A 20,731-nucleotide genomic window follows, 5' to 3' on the forward strand; every position below is an offset into this window, starting at 1 on the left:
AGCGATGGACTATTTTGTGTCTTTCCTCCATTGTGGAGCACGCCGCTATAGGAAATGCCATGAATGGTCCGTCACTGTAACGTGTCTGTCTAGCTCTCTCTTCCTTGCAATGCACCTGCAACCGAAAAGGACTTCTAATAAGCATTTCTGCTCGCAACTTGCATAGTGAGCGCCGCATCCTACATTTTTTCCTTATCTGCATAGACTGCTGAATTCTGAATTGGCTTTTTGGATAGTGAGCACCCCTTGGTAGCTGTAAGGGCCATGTTTAGGTGACTACTCGCGCTGCGAGTGCAATTTCTGACAATGGTGCCGAACCGGACTTTCTACATATCGTTGAACTACCCTTAGGTTCTGTTCACATAGGACTCATCTGCTGTATATCTCATGTATGTATAATGCCTGACAATATTTATTCACCTTCATGGTGTCTGACATTTAAAGGAGTTATCCCAGGATTAAAAAGTATCACCTATCCAGAAGAAAGGTGGATAATGTCTGACTGATGGGTCCTCCACCATTCTGGATAGGTGGCCATGGGGGTTGCTGGTCCCAACACCCCATGTGAAAGGAGTGGTAGCGGAGAACTGCACTTCGCTATCTACGGTTATTTCATAGCGAATAAATGGAGATGTAGCAGGAGAGCCTCAAATCTCAGATCCGTTATTGTCCCAGTGATCACATTATTATTCAAGGTGTAATCTTGAAATAACCTCTTTCAATTAACGTCCACTATTAAACACAAAGATCAACATTCTGTGCTCAAATAAAAAGTATTATATATTGTTAAAGCGGATCAGACTACCATTTCTCTGTTACACTGCTCCAAATCACTTGCACTGAAAGAGGTAAAGGATAATATTGAGGCTGCTTGCGGCCACCAGTAGGCTAGTAGTATAGGCTTCTCTATAGGCCTTTATTTAAAAAAAAAAAAAAAAAAACTTGCTTAATCTCTTCAGTTTACTGTGTGTGCTCTATACTCTCTCTGCACCACTGGTGTAAAACGGTGGCCCTCCTCTTGTTTCACAACTACAGTTCCCATCATGCTTTAGCTGTCCAGGCATGATGGGAATTGTAGTTTTGCAATAGCTGGAGGGCCACAGTTTGAGACAACTTCTCCACCCTATCTGCTGCCTAAGTGAGCTGCCCTCCATGTATGCTCTCCCTTCTGTCCACAATCTAGGCTGGAAGACATTAATCTTATCTTTCTGGCAAACAAATGGCAATTTCTTAATGACGACTGTTTAGAACGTTGCTCACTTTGTTCAATAAAAATGTAAAATTCAGTGCAAAGGAATATACAGGACCCTGACTGGACCATACTACTTCTGCCTCTTAGGATGCGTTCACACGTCAGGGATCCGCTGCACATTTGATGATTCAAATCTGCACCATCAAATCTGCCTCGGATCCTGTATGTGTCAATGCACCCTTAAGATGAATATTCCAACAAAAACCATTTAAACAAATTATTGTCTATGTTATAAGTATAAGCAATGTCTAGTACACACTGGACAATGCGTTTGATGCTAAGCGCAGGGAGCTTAGCATATACAGTGGTGCTTTGGATTACGAGTATAATTCATTCCGGGACCATGCTCTTAAACCAAAGCAAATTTTCCCATAAGAAATAATTGAAATGAAGCCAATTGGTTCCACAACCCCCAAAATAATGATTTTATATTCTGAATCACATGTAAAACAAATGAAACAAACATTTTAAAACAGCTGGAAATGTTATATTATAAGTTACTGTACAGTATAGTATCAGCATGTGGTCTATAATGTATAGTAAAGGGATAAACCTGAAGAAACAGCAGCAGTTTGTAGATACAGGATGGAGCTGCAGATCCCCATAATGCAGTAATGTAGTACAACAGGCTAGAACAGAGATGCAGGGCGGTTGTCAGAGGTCTGTGTGGTCACATGACAGCAATGGGGAAGGGGGTGGGTTCGGCATGGACCAATCAAGACTGACAGAGACTGCAGGGAGTATGAAGGAATGAGCAGGACAGATGTGGGCACATACATGCAGCACTCTCTGTCCGGGGAGAGAGAGAGGTTACAGCTATGGAGAGATTACCTCCCAGTCCTGTCCCCCGATGTAAGCCCCAGCCTGAAGTGGATCTGCCATGATTTGGAAGGTGAGGGAGACTTCCTGAGTACAGTGCTGTAGACCACACTATGCAGACCATGCCCCTCCTCCACTCCCGCACCCACCCAGTACAGGAAGCTCTTAAACCAAATCAATGCTCTGAAACCAAGGCACAATTTTGAAAAACTGTGAGCTCTTCTTAATCCAAGTTACTTATAAACCAAGGTACCACTATATATATTGTAAGTACATAGTTAAGTACATAGTGTGCCTGAGAAAATATGATACACATCCCACCTCTGCTCCTGTACACTACACTACATACACTATATCCAGATTCTGTGCCATAAGTAGCTGGACAGTTTTTTACACCACATACCGTAAATATTACCGGGGGAGGAATTTGGCTTGCATACTACTACCAGGACCATGCACGACTTCTGTGCATAATCAATGGATTTTTCTTTAATAAATAATTTATTTTTTATTTTTTTATTTTCCCTGGACACATGGTGTAAGACATTTCCGTAAATACAGCACTATAACATTTCCTGGAGGGATGCACAGGGCTTATAAATCTCCTTACTGTGCCACCCCCTCAACCGCCAAAACACGGAAAAATACCTGTGGACAGCTGGAGTTTTCATAACAAGCGTTTACTACTTCAGTGGCTGCCGGACTGAAAACTCGCTCACCACAGGTGTAAATATACTCGGCAATGGGTTACAGCGTCATTTCCAGCTCTCGCTGCTTACTACAGCAACCCGTCCGTCACACTGCTTCCATCTCCAAACTGTGTATGGGCCTGTGAAAACCCTCATTGTATACTGTCTCTCCGAAGAGAAATGCTATGGTGTACTATTTGCAGGACTCTATGCACCAGTACAATATATGCATGCTACTCAGCATCATATCTCGCAATATACATCTCTACTATATAGCAGCACACCCATTTACTTTGATAGGCCAAACAGTCTTCTAGCAACTATAGGAGATTCGAGACATTTTCATAGGAGTTGACCTTAGCCACATAGCCAGACACCTCCCAGCACGTCATTGGCACTGGCGATGGGAAAAGTGCTCTCCTTGTGTCAATGCCAACCAGGAACCTCTTCAATACTCATTTTCACTTGATGCTGTGTGCCGCACATGTGTATGGACAAGTATGTGGTCAGACGGTTCAATGTTGGGATCTGATTATATATACAGTGAAGTCTCTTTGTGCCGATCACCCAAATTTATACAAAAATAAATTAGCCCAAATAATAAAGAAAAAAAACAAAAAAAATCATTTCTTCCATAATTGTTTATTTATTGGTCCTCAATAGAGATGAGCGACCATTCTCAATCTTTGCCCTCTGAATGGCTTCCCATCTCATTTCTGGTCCCATGCATGGCTTCCCATCTCATTCCTGGTCCCATGCATGGCTTCCCGTCTCATTCCTGGTCCCATGCATGGCTTCCCGTCTCATTCCTGGTCCCATGCATGGCTTCCCGTCTCATTCCTGGTCCCATGCATGGCTTCCCGTCTCATTCCTGGTCCCATGCATGGCTTCCCGTCTCATTCCTGGTCCCATGCATGGCTTCCCGTCTCATTCCTGGTCCCATGCATGGCTTCCCGTCTCATTTCTGGTCCCATGCATGGCTTCCCGTCTCATTCCTGGTCCCATGCATGGCTTCCCATCTCATTCCTGGTCCCATGCATGGCTTCCCATCTCATTCCTGGTCCCATGCATGGCTTCCCATATCATTCCTGGTTCCATGCATGGCTTCCCATCTCATTCCTGGTCCCATGCATGGCTTCCCATCTCATTCATGGTCCCAAGCATAGCTTCCCATCTCGTTCCTGGTCCCATGCATGGCTTCCCATTTCATTCCTGGTCCCATGCATGGCTTCCCATCTCATTCCTGGTCCCATGCATGGCTTTCCATCTCATTCATGGTCCCATGCCTGGCTTTCCATCTCATTCCTAGTCCCAAGCATAGCTTCCCATCTCATTCCTGGTCCCATGCATGGCTTCCCATCTCATTCATGGTCCCATGCCTGGCTTCCCATCTCATTCCTGGTCCCATGCATGGCTTCCCATTTCATTCCTGGACCCATGCATGGCTTCCCATCTCCTGGACCCATGCATGGCTCTTGACCCCCTATTACGATTATCCCACTTCTTTATAGTTTCCAGCATGGATTCCTATCACATTGATAATAGGCTTATATAATACAGTATACAAAACTAAGCAGGATATATAGGAAACATCCTAAGAAACAATATAAAGAGACAAAATAAAGATACTGTATATCCCAGAATACCAGAATCTATTTTTAGTTTTAGATGTAAAACATGACTATATTAAAGGCATATTTCTGCTTTGACTTTTTAACTGATGTTAAAGGTGTTCAAAGAAAAAAAATATATATATATATATACACCCTAGAGGCTAGTTAGTAGCAGGGTCCCATACCAGAATTCCTATCTACTCATTCAAAGAAAATCCCCAAGCAGAAAAATGATTTTACAGCTAATCACTGAGGGTCCCAGGACAAGGACACTATGTAACCTACTTAGGGTACAGGACCCTTCTAATAAATAGGGATCGTCCAACATAAAGAATTCTCATACGTTAGAGATTTAAACCAGCACCTTTTTGTGACATACAGTAAATGGCCAATATAATTGCTGCCGGGAAAACGATATCTGCAGGAAAAAAATAATCTATACAGCTGGATTTTTCCCAGTTATTGTCTAATAGAGTCAATAGAAACGTGCACAAAGTTCTTTCTACAATATCTGTTGTACCTGTCAACCGTGTTGGCAACAATTTCCAATTGTTCCAGAAGAAAAGGATAAAGAGTCGGGAATCTTGAGAAGAATTCTCTCCCGGTCATCCTGTGGATAGATAAGAACAAGAAAACAGATCAGATACGGAAACAATTCTAATATAGCTATTGAAGAATGTTGGTGACTGGCTCCACCCATGCAGAGCCCACAGAGAGTACAAGAGTAGGCAGCTGACTGCTCCATCCTTTTTATTCATGTTAAAATTAATAACATTTAACATTGAGACAATAAGAACCTGTTGGGGATATTTTTAGCTGCCAGAAGTTGAAGACGACTAAACTAGGAATTTACTGGGGATAATATTTTCACCAGTAGGAAGTAGAATGAATATAGTGGATGATATTTGAGGCTGTCAGAAGGAGGAGGAGACTGACTAGGTAAAAAGGAGATTGAACTTTTTGGGGACTGTATTTGCAACTATAAAAAAGGAGACTGATTGGTCATGATGATAGGCAGGGGTAGCGAACGATAAAGAGTGTACGTAGGCGCCATATTACATGGCCCGATCACTATTGTAAATGAGTGCTGATCTGCTAGATTGGTGCTTGTTTACTGAGCCTATTACACTGCTTGATTATTCTGCAGCAATGACATTGTTAAAAGTGTAATAATGAAGTATATGCATTACCCCTACATTCTCCCTTGTGTCTTCCTGTCCTCTCCATACTCCCCATTGTCTTCCTGTCCTCTCCATACCCCCCATTGTCTTCCTGTCCTCTCCACGCTCCCCAGTGTCTTCCTGTCCTCTGCATACTCCCCAGTGTCTTCCTGTCCTCTGCATACTCCCCGGTGTCTTCCTGTCCTCTCCACTCTCCCCAGTGTCTTCCTGTCCTCTCCACTCTCCCCAGTGTCTTCCTGTCCTCTCCACACTCCCCGGTGTCTTCCTGTCCTCTCCACACTCCCCGGTGTCTTCCTGTCCTCTCCATACTCCCCAGTGTCTTCCTGTCCTCTCCATACTCCCCAGTGTCTTCCTGTCCTCTCCACTCTCCCCAGTGTCTTCCTGTCCTCTCCATACTCCCCAGTGTCTTCCTGTCCTCTCCATACTCCCCAGTGTCTTCCTGTCCTCTCCATACTCCCCAGTGTCTTCCTGTCCTCTCCACTCTCCCCAGTGTCTTCCTGTCCTCTCCATACTCCCCAGTGTGTTCCTGTCCTCTCCATACTCCCCAGTGTTTTCCTGTCCTCTCCACTCTCCCCAGTGTCTTCCTGTCCTCTCCACTCTCCCCAGTGTCTTCCTGTCCTCTCCATACTCCCCAGTGTCTTCCTGTCCTCTCCATACTCCCCAGTGTCTTCCTGTCCTCTCCATACTCCCCAGTGTCTTCCTGTCCTCTCCATACTCCCCAGTGTCTTCCTGTCCTCTCCATACTCCCCAGTGTTTTCCTGTCCTCTCCACTCTCCCCAGTGTCTTCCTGTCCTCTCCACTCTCCCCAGTGTCTTCCTGTCCTCTCCATACTCCCCAGTGTCTTCCTGTCCTCTCCATACCCCTCAGTGTCTTCCTGTCCTCTCCATACTCCCCAGTGTCTTCCTGTCCTCTCCATACTCCCCAGTGTCTTCCTGTCCTCTCCACTCTCCCCAGTGTCTTCCTGTCCTCTCCATACTCCCCAGTGTTTTCCTGTCCTCTCCACTCTCCCCAGTGTCTTCCTGTCCTCTCCACTCTCCCCAGTGTCTTCCTGTCCTCTCCATACTCCCCAGTGTCTTCCTGTCCTCTCCATACCCCCCAGTGTCTTCCTGTCCTCTCCATACTCCCCAGTGTCTTCCTGTCCTCTCCATACTCCCGTGTTTTCCTGTCCTCTCCACTCTCCCCAGTGTCTTCCTGTCCTCTCCACTCTCCCCAGTGTCTTCCTGTCCTCTCCACTCTCCCCAGTGTCTTCCTGTCCTCTCCATACTCCCCAGTGTCTTCCTGTCCTCTCCACTCTCCCCAGTGTCTTTCTGTCCTCTCCATACTCCCCAGTGTTTTCCTGTCCTCTCCACTCTCCCCAGTGTCTTCCTGTCCTCTCCACTCTCCCCAGTGTCTTCCTGTCCTCTCCACGCTCCCCAGTGTCTTCCTGTCTTTTCCTCTTTCCCCACAGCCACCGATGCAACTTCAGAGCCTGAAGTCACTAAGGCAATCACTGACTACGCCAGTCCCATCCCGACCAGTCATTGCCTGAGCGGTCTGTCACTTCAGACACTGCGGAGAGTGAGCCAAAGCTAGGAGGACATCAGGGAGCAAGGTATGAAAGTTTATTATTTCCTTTACAGATTTAACAGCCCTCATCGACCGCCAGGCGCGTATTGCTATGTGTAATAGCAAAGCATGCTCGGCAGCCGATGATTTTAGGTTAGGACCTAAAGACACGATCAGTCAATGATCATTGTCAGTGATGATCTGCCAAATCGGCCTGATTCAGCAGATTACCGCTCCATGTAGTAGTGCCCTAAGGGTATCTGGGAGTTGCAGGTAAACATGGGTCATGAGAACCCATGAGTAGTGATGGTGAAAAGGAAAGGCTAAAAAGTGTATAAATTTCTTAGGTGAAAACAGTGCAAAGTAGTTTAAAATTGCAGATAATAGCACTTTCGGACTGTTTATATGAACTTGACCCCTTTTTTGAATGAAGGGTCTTGAACTAAGGACCAGTAAGAGTTAAAATGAGTAGGTCTTTAACTAGTAAGATGGCTGCTCGGTTCATGCACACAGCTTATACAGCTCAGTCTTAACCACTAATATTTGAGTGTGGTGCCTGACCAAACACTCCACCGTATGCAAAAAGTGACTTGTCAGCAGCAGCGGTTCAGGTTCATCCTCTTTACATTGGACGCATGCTGGATACGTCTATGTGAAGTATTCATTCTCCACATGGGATCATCCCAATGGAAAATGGCTCTTATAATCATTAAAAGTACCACTCTGTACATATTTTAATGATAGTGTGAAAGGGTAATTTTTCCCACGATGATCCCATGTGAGCCGCGAATAACACATGTATTTTATGCCGAAGCAATTTAGTATAATTTAGAAACACTTACGCAGACGTATCATTTCTTTTTTAGTTACAGTCTTTAAAGCTTGACCCCTTCCCTGCTCGAGACTTTCATTTGATGAATAAGTGGGGAAAAGAAAATACAGTCCTCCAAAGGCAATGTCAATGTTGGCTACCAGGCAGTAATACAAAGATATCTTTCTGAGACGTGACTTTATGGTTCTCTCCAGTGGGACAGGTGGTTAAAGTGAGGAATAAACAGACTTCGGCCAATAACAGGATCTGTATAACACTTCTTGTTTAATAAACTGAAATTACGGAAAAGTCTCAGGGGTCTACGCCTCAAAAGTCAATGTTTGTTAACCCTCAAAGATGTCCACGTGAAGAAGTGGATAACAGCACAAGGTCATTCTCAGATCAAAGTAATAGGTCACATTTTGACGTCAGTCTTGTGGATGCAAAACCTAGATCCCCCCCCCCCCATGTTTCTATTGAATGGAATGAAGATTAATATAGATTTATACGACCATTTAAGTAGGTTGAGTAGAACATGGGAGGAAGCATATACTGCAGCCATAATTTTAGTGCCCACATGCGGGACAACACTGCATTCACCATTCGTGTTAGGTACAATTTACTACCAATCTACGGGACTGCCAAGCCCCTAATGACCTCAAGAGCAGAGGTTCCCATATGCCTTCTATGAATGGAGTGGTGGTACGTCTGCGTGGTCACCTCTATTTACCTATTTAGTGTTAAAGGACAGATGGTGATGGCCAAGTGTGATCTAAGGGTAGTGATGCACGATGCACCGAAATATCGATACTACTATCGATATTTCGGGCAGAAAAACGGTTCGATACCAGGATTTCCTGGTATCGATACTTCATGTTAATCTGCATAATAGTGCAGATTAACATGAAGTATGGTGCAGAGAACACGGCCGGCAGCTACCTGAGCGCCGCCCCCTGTCGTCCCCTCCTCCGCCCGCGCGCTCTCCGCTCCTGGCGGCGCCAAATTTAAATAGCCGGCACATAGCGATCGCTATTGCCGGCTATTTTAAAGGGTAGATGCCGCTGTCATAACCGACAGCGGCATTTAACCCCCGCAGAGTCGATCCATATGCAGCACGAGTCTGCTGCATATGGATCGGCCCCTCACTGCTAATGACTGCGGCCCGCAATCCCGCGGGCGGCAGTCATTCAACCATTCCAAATACGGGACCCGCCGGTGCTACGGCAGCGGTCCCTTACACCAGCCAGTTCCCCAACCTCCGGGTCCACAATCCTGTCGCCGCCCCCCCCCCCTTCCCGCGGGGCCCACCGATACAGTGGCACAACAACTCCCAGAATACCTTCTTGTGGGGAGTTGTTGTTCACAAGGAGGCATGCTGGGAGTTGTTGTGCCAGGAGGCTGCTAATGCATTACAACTCCCAGCAGCATACCTCCTTGTGCACTACATCCCCCAGCATACCTCTTTGTGCACGAGGAGGCATGCTGGGAGTTGTAGTGCACAAGAATGTATGCTGCACGGAGTTGTTGTGTCAGGAGCTGCACAACTGCAATTCCCTGCATACCTCCTTGTGCACTACAACTCCCAGCATACCTTCTTGTGGGGAGTTGCAAAGCACAAGGAATTATGCTGGAAGTTGTTGTTCACCAGGAGGTATGCTGGGAGTTGTAGTGCACCAGGAGGTATGCTGAGAGGTGTAGTGCACAAGAAGGTATGCTGGGAGTTGTAGTGCACAAGGAGGTATGCTGGGAGTTGCAGTTGCGCGGCAGCAGCCTTTCAAAACATCCCAGCATACCTTCTTATGCACTACAACTCCTAGCATACCTCACTGTGCACTACAACGCCCCACAAGAAGGTATTCTGGGAGTTGTTGTGCACAGGGAGGTATGTTTGAGGTTAGAGGGGAATTAAAAAATGTAAAAAAAGTGTTTTTAAAATAAAACAAAAAAAAATAAAGGTTCTAATAATCCCCCCTTTTCCCTTTTTAAAAAAAAAAAACTACAAAAAAAAAAAACATACATGTATTTGGCATCCATTACATGTGAATTGTCCGAACTATAAAATGTAACAAAGTGATCAAGAAGTCACATAAATAAAAATGTTGTGCATGGGGGGAACATATATGTAGTCAGGGAGGAGGAAAATTATATTTGTATTTTTACGTGTTTTTTTTTTCTCAAACTTTTTATTTAGTATCGAATTGGTATTGAGTATCGAAATCCGAAAGCTGGTATCGGTATCGAACTCAAAATTTTGGTATCGTGACATCCCTATCTAAGGGTCCATTTACACGGAAAGAATATCTGACAGATTATCTGCCAAAGATTTGAAGCCAAAGCCAGGAATGGATTTGAAAAGAAGAGAAATCGCAGGCTTTCCTTTATGACCTGATCTCCGTTTATAGTCTGTTTCTTGCTTTGGCTTCAAATCTTTGGCAGATAATCTGTCAGATAATCTTTCTGCGTAAATGGACCCTAATGGTGCGTTTACACAGAGAGATTTATTTGACAGATTTTGGAAGCCAAAGCCAGGAATGGATTTGGAAAGAGGAGAAAACTCAATCTTTCCTTTATGACCTGATCCCTGTTTATAGTCTGTTCCTGGCTTTGGCTTCCAAAATCTGTCAGATAAATCTCTCTGTGTAAACACACCATGAGGCTGAGTTCACACACAGTATATTTCAGGCAGTATTTGGTCCTCATGTCAGGTCCTCATGGCAACCAAAACCAGGAGTGGATTGAAAACACAGAAAGGCTATATTCACACAATGTTGAAATTGAGCGGATGGCAGCCATATAATGGTAAATAACTGCCATTATTTTAATACAACGGCTGTTGTTTTAAAATAACAGCAAATATTTGCTATTAAATGACGGCCATCCACTTAATTACAACATTATGTGGACATAGCCTTTCTGTGTTTTCAATCCACTTCTGGTTTTGGTTGCCATGAGGACCTGAGATGAGGACCAAATACTGCCTGAAATATACTGTGTGTGAAACCAGCCTAATGGTGCATTTACACATGCAGATTTATCTGACAGATCTTTGAAGCCAAAACCAGGAACAGACTATAAACAGGGAACAAGTCATAAAGGAAAGACTGAGATTTCTCCTCTTTTCAAATCCATTCCTGGCTTTGGCTTCCAGAATCTGTGTAAACGCACCATTAGTCAGTCCCACAGCACTGGACTGGAGCAGTGGTTGGGGATCTGATCTAAAGCGGTGGTCAGACTTCTCTGGTGAAAAAATCGGGCAGTTAGGATCCTATTAGAAAAAGCGTTTTTTAATGACCAGCGATAATCGGTCACAAACAAGAGCGTTTATTGTTAACTTGAATTCGTTCACCATATTACACAGAACAATAATCATTAGGTATGATCGTTACAAAGATTATTTACGTCATCTGATCCCAGCAAATGAAGGAACAAATGCAAAATTACAGCGAACAAATGCGGAATTACAGCAAACGAATGTGGAATTACAGCGAACGAATGTGGAATTACAGCGAACGAATGTGGAATTACATCAAATGATTAACAATGATCTTGGTGTCAGCACCAAATGAATGATGAAAATTTTCTCTTTCGCCGTTTGACAGTTGCTTGCATTTACAGGAAACGAGTTGTTTAAACTCAAACAATATATTGATAATTCACACAATAAATAGTCTCATGTAATAGGGCGGTTAGAATTCAACCTGGCCCATCCCAAATCTCCACCATCATCATTTGTCAGGGGGCAGTCAAACGGTCCCTTGCCTAAAAAGCCCTATTACACATAGCGATAATCATTTAAGGATTCGCTATAGTGAAAACTAGCTATTTTGTAGCGAATGATTCTGAGGTTAATACATTCATCAATTACTGTTATGAACAATCATTTTTACATCGTTATATATGGTTGCTAATCGTTTCTCCGGGCAACTCACACAACATGTTTTATCGGGGAACAACTTATTACACAAACAGATATGCAAACGATGGGCGAACTACCAACCATAATTTTTCAACATGTGTAAAGACAAAAATGAACGATTTTTCATTCGCCGTTTGATTGCTGGGTGTTATTACACAGACAGATAATCACTCATTATAGCGAATTTTTAAACAATAATTGCTACGTGTAATAGGGCCTTAAGTCAAATACTGTAATGTCATGTGAGCATGTCAAAGTAAAACAGTTTATCGTTAACCTGAAATCGTTCACCATATTACACAGAATAATAGTTATTAGTTACGATCATTACAACGATCGTTATTACGGTCATTTACTTCATCTGATCCCAGCAAAAGAATGAACACTGTGGAATCACACTGAACCATTAATGATGATTTTAGGGTCAGATCTAAATCACCGATCAACGACACATGAACAATTTTTCGATCGTTGCCTGCAATTACACGGAAAGATTATTGTTTTAATTCTAACAAAATAACAATTTTCTGTATAATAATCGCCCCGTGTAAAAGGGCCCTAAAGGTGCCCATGCACTTTATAATAAAGTGACGGGTTTGGTCAACAGTATAGTGGTCAGACGGGATGGATTCTCAGGGTATGTCCACACTACAGAATCCCGGCGGACCAACCGCCGCAGATTCTGCAGCTCGCCCCCACTCACATCTCTGCTGGTTCTATAGGCTTCACTCTATGGTTTGGCAGATTCCTCCAGCAGACGGTGGAATATGACAAACCATATAATAAAGCCTATGGGACCAGCGGTGATGCGAGTAGCTGCGAGGCGAGCTGTGAAATCCACCAGGGTTCTGTAATGTGGACATACCCTCTGGACAACAAGGGACGGGCATGGAGAAATCTTGGTTAAACTGTTCTAACTAATTTTACGGTAAACTCCAGGAACAGATAACTTGACACAATTCACATATGAATCAGACAACAAAACCAATATACATGTGGAGTGTTCTGTCTAACATCAAGTGGTGTGGCACAGTGCCACAAAGGTTCAACTCCCCGGCCCACACAAAACAGAAAAAGTAAGGAAAACACAAGCCCTCTCCACTCATTTAGACTTGAAATGCAATCTTTATCGTCTCAAGTATCAGAAAAAGCATGAAAGCAGATCACTTGGAATGATTAACTTACAGCAAGTTATGAGAAGGCAACAAGAACTACAAAAAAACTCGTAAGAGATAACAATCAAAGTGACTCAAACAGGAAGAAACAGAAGACGATAATTTTCAGACGCAAACATTGGCACGTACCCTGCGTTTTTATAAGCCACAGCTCTTTGGTCAGCAGATTATAGGACTGCTCTCCAGAAAACCTGTCAGTAAAGCGGTTTAATAGGAATATAAGGAGATAGTGCAGCTTTACAACAATCTCTAGATAAGGTTTTATACAGAAAATTATTTTATCATTTCGACTAAATGGACGAATGTTGCGTCAGGCTTGATTTACAAGCTAAAAGGCTGAACGTTGCATCATTGCATACAGAAAGTTTATTAAGGACTGGGTCCCTGTAGGACAGAATGGCCTAAGCCATATAACATACATTTAATAACCTGCTGTAAAATAATAGGTATTACAAACAACATACATGCTCAGACATGGGTCAGTAATATGAAACATTTGTACTCAATACACTTATGTAAAACCAGGCTTAAAGGGGTTCTTTGTTTTTAGGGAACCCTACTTGTTATAGGGGCTCAGTAATATTAAAGCAAATATACCAGTGGTATATTTATTTTCTATATTTTTACCATGCCGGTAATGCAGTCCTTTTCTCTTGAAGTGCGGCCTAGTTTCCACGCACGGTGCCGGTCTATTACTAAGCACCGACCCAGTAAAAGACCGGCGCTGTGCGCAGTCTATTCATGGTAAAAGCAAAGTGAAACAATAAACTGGTACATTCACTTTAAGCAGATCATAAAGTGCCCTCCTGCAGGTCCAGTAGCTCCAGAGATCTACTGTAATCTGTGTTCAGTTTACCTACAGCATTCCCGCAGGTGAAATTAGGTATTACACAGTCCATTCAAATTCAAAGACTAAAAAAAGCACAGCTACTTTCTTTACAAAAAAACAAAAACAAACAAACCCTATCTGATCCTATATGTGTTAATCCCCTCCACCTGTCCCTTCCTTTAGTCTCTTATGTAAGTATTTCAAACATGAAGGCAGGATCAGATAATACACTATTTTTTTTTTATTAGTCAGGATCAGAGCACTAAAGACCTTCACAGATCACTAAAATTATTTAGGGAAAAGTGTGTGGTAATCACGTTGTCTCCCTGGGCCATGTGAACAAGACATACTCATTGTAAGGCTATCGGACCATCTCGGCCTCGTGCACAGAGAGCGGGGATAGAAATGCTTAGATGCACTCTTCTCTCCCCACTGGTTTCAGCGATCAGTCGCGATCTGAGCACTCAGACCCTGACTGATGAAAAACTTTTGATATGTCAAAAGTTTTTCAAAGTCACGGGTAAACTTTACAGCATTAAAAATGATTGTAAATGAGAACATATCCAATCAATAAAGATTTACCAGCTATAAACTAGACCTCATATTATGGGAAACCATGGGCCTTGTAAACCCACATTAAAATAGCCAGTAGCGCTTTCATAAATCACACTGCTGGAACGGGGCACGTATTTACCTGGGTCTGACTGACAGTTCCCTTATTAAGCTCATAAAAATGAAGGCAACGTGATCTTTCAAGAATGTTTGTTCTAGCTGTACTATTTGAAGAAACCGAAAAAAAAAAGAAAAAAGTAGCGGACAATGAACAGGCCTAGACTTCTCCAACAATTTATTTTTCAGCCTTTACGAGCGCCAAGTGTGTTTTTGCAATTCACTGAACTTGAGAAATATTTTGCTTACTGGGCCCAGAATTTGGTAACATCGTCTTTAGCTTCTCAGAAGACAAATGATATTAATATTTTTAGCAGAAAAAAAAAAGTTTCTTTTGGCCACCAAGTGTTTCCCTTTCACGACTTGGATCCTTACGTTTCTTTCCCTATTAAGACCCAATTACTATGGATAGAAAACTGACTCTAGCTATAAAATATGTGACCGGCACACACAACGGGAAGGCCTACACATAGGCTGTGTCGGTCGTCTCTCCGGGACTCCATAGGTCGTACCAAGGCTGTCACTACATATATTTTTCAGATGACAGTACAGCTACTGTTTGTTCTGATACTAATAATTCTCTATAAGTACAATGCTATTAGAATGTTTTTTTCTCCTCAGGTAAGAACAGAACATTCTCCTCTGTAACCACCATTAATATCCGGACACACATTACTAATTCCTATTCTGTTTCATGTCTACCCAGAACATTACAGGTAAAATGAATTCATTAAAATGCTAATATATAATGAACATAAAAAAAAAGATTCTTTTACAATTCAACTTAAAGGGGAAATCCAGGAAAATATAAAAATTCAATGCGCGTGGGAGGGAGGAATGAGCGGAGATAACAAAGAAGTCACACTTACCCATCGACATGACCTTGCTCTCTGACTGGTCTCCTATGTCTCCAGGCTTTCTGCATCGTTGCATCCAGGCGGGAAGTACTTGCTAAGGGTATGTGCACCCTAGAGAATCCTGACGGAACACCCGTTGCGGATTCCGCAGCTCGCACATCTCCACTGCTCCCATAGACTCCATTCTATGGTTTGCCAGATTCCGCCGTCCGTCCAAAGACTGAACCCACTCATTCTTCGGGTGGACGGTGGAATCTGGCAAACCATTAAATGAAGTCTATGTTAGAAAATGCCATAGTCCGCAAGCCGGTGCCAGCTGCAGAATCAGCGAAGGGTGTTCCGTTTGGGATTATGTAGTGTGCACATACCCCCTCAGTCAGTGACTGCAGCTGTAATCCCCTTAGTGATTGCCTGGCTGACCAGGCATTTTTGAGCCGGGATGTGACATAGCAGGAGTGGCAGTGTCAGGAGGCCGGAGGCTGTTAGAGCGCTAATGATGATGTACTGTGGTAGCAAAGGGACAGGTAAGTATGACATCTTTATTATGCCCCCCCCCCCCCACCCCCTGTCTGCATCATTTTTTTTTTCTTCAGAAAATTATATAGATCTATAATTTACATTTAAAAATCTCAAGTCTTCCCATTCTTATCAGCTGCTGTATGTCCTGCAGGGAATGGTGTTTACTTTCCAGTGTGACACAGTGCTCTCTGCTGCCACCTCCGTCCCTGTCAGGAACTGTCCAGAGCAGTAGCAAATCCTCATAAAACCTCTCCTGCTCTGGACAGTTCCTGAAAGGGACAGAGGTGGCAGCAGAGTATTGTATCAGCTGAAAAATAAACACCACTTCCTGCAGGACATACAGCAGTTGATAAGTATGGAAAGACTTGAAATTTTTAAATAAAAGTAAATTACTAATCTACAAAACTTTCTGAAACCAGTTGATTTGAAAGCAAAAGATTTTCTCCAGCGTACCCCTTTAAAGTTTGTTACCAGCATTTCGACTACTGAATTTATTGATGTGCTGGCAATCACTAAAGTTATATCCCGGCTTGTATGTCACAGCTGTGAAAGAGAGACATGCATTTAAAGGGCATCCTGGTAACATAGGAGAACCTTCAAAGCTGAAATTGAATCAGGATTTAGAAGGGTTTAGACTTGGCACACCATCGTATTCACTAACAATTTTTTTTTTTCTTGGTCCAGATTCCCTATAAAATATTAAGTCTTCGGTTCATTGTGGGAGGGTTATAGAGCGGCTTATATGTTATCAGAGTGATTTAACCAAAGTAAATAATTGTCTCTAAAGGCGGTAGAGAAAGCCGCTGACTCCCCCTGACAGGGTCCCTAATATGAATGTTAAGTGATGAGTCAGTTGAGCAGCGTCTATTTCTGGTCACAAGCCAAAATAGATAGGACAATTGCTTTGTGAGGCAGTCAGATAAAGAAACTGCAGCTCATCAGTGTTCCTATGATAACAGTCCATTCATGGCTGCAAAAATAGACTCACACACACAGCATGGTCCCTGGAGACAGTCCGGGGCACGAGAATTTGTCTTTTCTACCCAGTTGTTATATCGGGAGCCGAGCAACTGAACTGGCTGGTGACAGCAATGCCGCGCATTTGACAAGTTTCTGGGGTTACGCTAAACTATGTCACTTCTATGTTTGCATTGCACATTAGAGTTGTTTGCGTGAAGAGTGGGAGGGGATATGGTATCTTTGCCAGAGGTAAATGAGTATACATAGGGGGACAGACTGGGGCTCATTTATTAAAAAAAAATAAAAAACAGTCAACTAAGAAACAAATAAGTGGGGGGGGGGGGGGATTCTCAATGAAAAAAAAAACAAAACATAAAGATCAAGTCAACAATCCTAATTTGGCAAACTTAAATTAATATCACAAATACTGATATGTTGTAGTGTTTAGACCTCTAGTGATTGCTTCAAATAGTCCGGAGAACTGAGGGGCTTAAAGTCCCCATATACACCTTGTACTTTTGTTGGCCGTACCCGCCGATTGAGGCAGGTCCAGCTGTAGGTATAAAATGTATGGGGCTCCACCAACCGACCGCTAAGGACCCTATTCTACGGGACTATTATCGTTTGGAATGAAGCGATAATCGTTCGGTTGACTGGCGGTTAACGATTAAACGAGGAACGAGATGTGGAGAAGCGGAACGCAGAAGCAGCCCTAGAGCGTGGATAGGTAATGTATGTAGTTTAAACAAGGGCTGCAAGGACATCGGTAACGGTGTCCTTGCAGCCCTTGTTAAACAATTATTGGGCCGTGTAATAGGCCCAGTAAACAAGCGACGATCTAGCAGATCGCTGCTCGTTTACAGGTATTGTCGGGCCCCCATCGGCCCGTGTAATACCACCCTTAATGCTTCTCCTGTGCTCTGTATGCGTCCCAGCACTGCACGCTGTGGCTTCAAATCGGCCACAGTGCGTGGTGCTGTGTTACATACAGAGAGTAGGAGAAGACTGGTAGGGCGGACAGGTGAAGCATTTACTAATTGGGAAATTGTAAGTCGTGCATCGCTATTACACATAGCGGCGCAGTCGGTGGCCAATGAGTTTAGTCTCTATTACACAAAGCAATAATCAGCCGAATCGACCCGGGTTGTCGTTCCATGTAATAGGGCCCTAAGGGTCTTAGCACCGAGACATTGATTATTCATATCTTTTTTTCAATGGTAGTAATGCTTTTAAGAGAACACACGCTCCTGTCGTGCCTGTGTTAATACATACTTGTGTTCCCCATAAAATTATATTTCTGGAACATGTTTTCTTTATTGTAGCATGACTCTGTTCTGTTACTCATCCTGGCAATCTGACAACTGGGCATCACCAGGGAGTGTTACTGTGCACTCTGACCCTGTCCAATCAGTTCTAACAGCATCAACCTGTTTAAGAACACAAGGGGAATGGTAATGCGCAGTTGTTGATTTATTTCTATACATATATATATATATATATATATATATATATATATATATAGAGCAATAGCTTCAGATTGTTGCAATCGTTCGTTCTTCAAAGACTGAAAGTTGTTGAAAGAGTTGCGCATGTCGACTGATTGTTGACTTTTATTCCACGAAGTGTTTATCAGCCGTAATGGACGATAACTGGCCAAATACGGACGGTAATCGTTTTGTGCGATAGGGCCTTAATACAGGAATTTGAGCAAATACCCATCTAACCTTACGTTACTGTGTTTATAGAAGGAACAAAGTGAAGCACCTCGTTCCCATTGGGATTCTTCTGCTCATCAGGTTGCGGACTTTGAAGTCACTGCCTGCTGCTCGTCTCCAGGTGCTGGGAAAAGCTGGATCCAGTCCGGGGAAACTGGAAGAAGTTTCTCAGGTCTGGATCAATCTTTTCCCCAGCACCTGGGGAGGAGCGACACGGAGCGGAGCGAACTTCAAAGTCCGCAACCTGATGAGTGGAATACAAATAGAAACAAAGGGGGACATTTATCAAACATGGTGTAACGTGAAACTGGCTCAGTTGCCCCGAGCAACCAATCAGATTCCACCTTTCAGTTTCTAAAGCGTCTGTGAGGAATAAAAAAGGTGGAATCTGATTGGTTTGCTAGGGGCAACTGAGCCAGTTTCACTTTACACCAGGTTTGATAAATCTCCCCCAAAGTGTTTCACTTTATTTCTACTGTAGATTTGCTTATCTCCAATTATTTCAGCAAAAGAATCTTGGACATATGTATAGTTCAATGTCTGTAGCATAGAGTATTACATATGAATAAAGAAAAAAGATGGCTCCATGTTGATGTTTTCCAGCAGAGCTTTGTTTTGGTGCCTGGGGCATGGAAAGATAAGTGACAGTGACTCAAGGTCAGAAGACGTGATCAGGAAGTGACCCAGTCTCTCCCATTTGACTCACTCTTTAAAGAGTCCCTGTGTTTACATTCCAGAAGAAACAACCTGAGAGAGCATGGACCGAAAGCATGACTGTAAACTACTGTCACAGAACAGGGCCAACCCTGGTCTGCAGCAATGCACCGGTTACATGACTTAACCAGTAACACTTGTCCAGAACGCAATATACTTTCTTTACTAAAATTTAAACAAAAAGGTAAAAAATGTTCCACTGGGATAGTTATCACTTTATCAAAAAGGAGAATGCCTTCAAGATTTCAATATCCTAATGTCAAGTTGGAAATATGAAAAGAGCCTCACCCTAAATGAAGATCAAATGCTTTATAAAGTTCACTGTGAACACATACAAAGAGGGTCAGGTTCAGTGCGATAATCTTCAGAAATTTAGATGTTCATCTTAAGAGCCTTAACCTCTCACTTCTCCCGTGCTGCACCCACAATAATTTATCTCAAAAGGAGAAGTATGGGGATTTATAAAATCCAGCAGTCAGCAGGGGGGAATGTGATAACAAGTACGAACTTACCTCTCTCTGTGCCCATCGTGAGTGGTGGGACCGGCCTCAGGACCCTCGCCAGAAGGGATTTTACCCCCCGAGTTGTGATGAGGTCACGCCCCAGTCAATAACTGGCTGAGCAGCCAGTCTATCAGTTGAGTCGGGATATGTCAGAACCCAGAGACCGGCAGGGGGTCCCGATGCCGATCCCAACGCTCAACACGGGAACGGGGAGAGGTAAGTTAGTACTTGTAATCAATTTCCCCCCTGACGGATTTTATAAAACGCCAGACATCTCCTTTACGGCAACAGGTCAACGTCTCACCGCAACAGTGACTTTTCTTACCAAACGTCTTGCAATTTAAGAAGGAGGATATGAAAACAATCTCTTAACATCACCTTTTGAAAGTAGTTTTTGTTTCAAGCCAATGTTTGACTCTGATAAAAAAGCCTTAAAGGGAACCTGTCACCCCCCGTGCCGGGGTGACAGGCTCCCGACCCCCCGCTACAGCCCCCTATACTCACCTGATCCCGCTTCTGGATCCGGTTGGGTCACGGACGCACGTGCTGAGATTCCAACGCTCATAGAGAATGACGGGAGAGTCCAGCACTCCGTCACTCTCTATGAGCGTTGAACTCATCTCTCAGCGCGCGCCGGGCTGCAGCGGCTGAGAACTCCGTGACCCAATCGGATCCAGAAGCGGGACCCCGCGGGATCAGGTGAGTATAGGGGCTGTAGCGGGGGGGTCGGGAGCCTGTCACCCCGGCACGGGGGGTGACAGGTTCCCTTTAAAGAAAGGACTGGGGATTTAAGCCAGGCAAGAAAACTCTCCAGAAGGAAAGGTAACCCACCTGTAGATTGCTGTTCCTCATCTGGATAAAGTTGGGCTGGCTGCAGAGAGGCCTATTTCTGTGGGACCAAAGGGATAATGTTTTTCCTTGGCGAGGGGGCCTTAAGTACGTTTGGAGACTTATAGGCCATTTA

The 20,731-nt window shown here is 43.7% G+C and overlaps 1 protein-coding gene across 4 annotated transcripts in view; it reads right to left on the minus strand.

Moving 5' to 3' along the window:
- THADA (THADA armadillo repeat containing) overlaps positions 1–20,731 on the minus strand; it is a 480,068-nt gene that overhangs the window by 273,002 nt on the left and 186,335 nt on the right. For all 4 annotated transcript variants that reach the window (XM_069954790.1, XM_069954788.1, XM_069954791.1 and 1 more), the window contains exon 27: positions 4,894–4,983. In XM_069954790.1, coding sequence (XP_069810891.1) covers positions 4,894–4,983 — 90 coding nt within the window. The remainder of the gene's footprint in view (positions 1–4,893; positions 4,984–20,731) is intronic.

This window comes from Dendropsophus ebraccatus, chromosome 15 (assembly GCF_027789765.1).
Source record: "Dendropsophus ebraccatus isolate aDenEbr1 chromosome 15, aDenEbr1.pat, whole genome shotgun sequence".
NCBI lineage: Eukaryota > Metazoa > Chordata > Amphibia > Anura > Hylidae > Dendropsophus > Dendropsophus ebraccatus.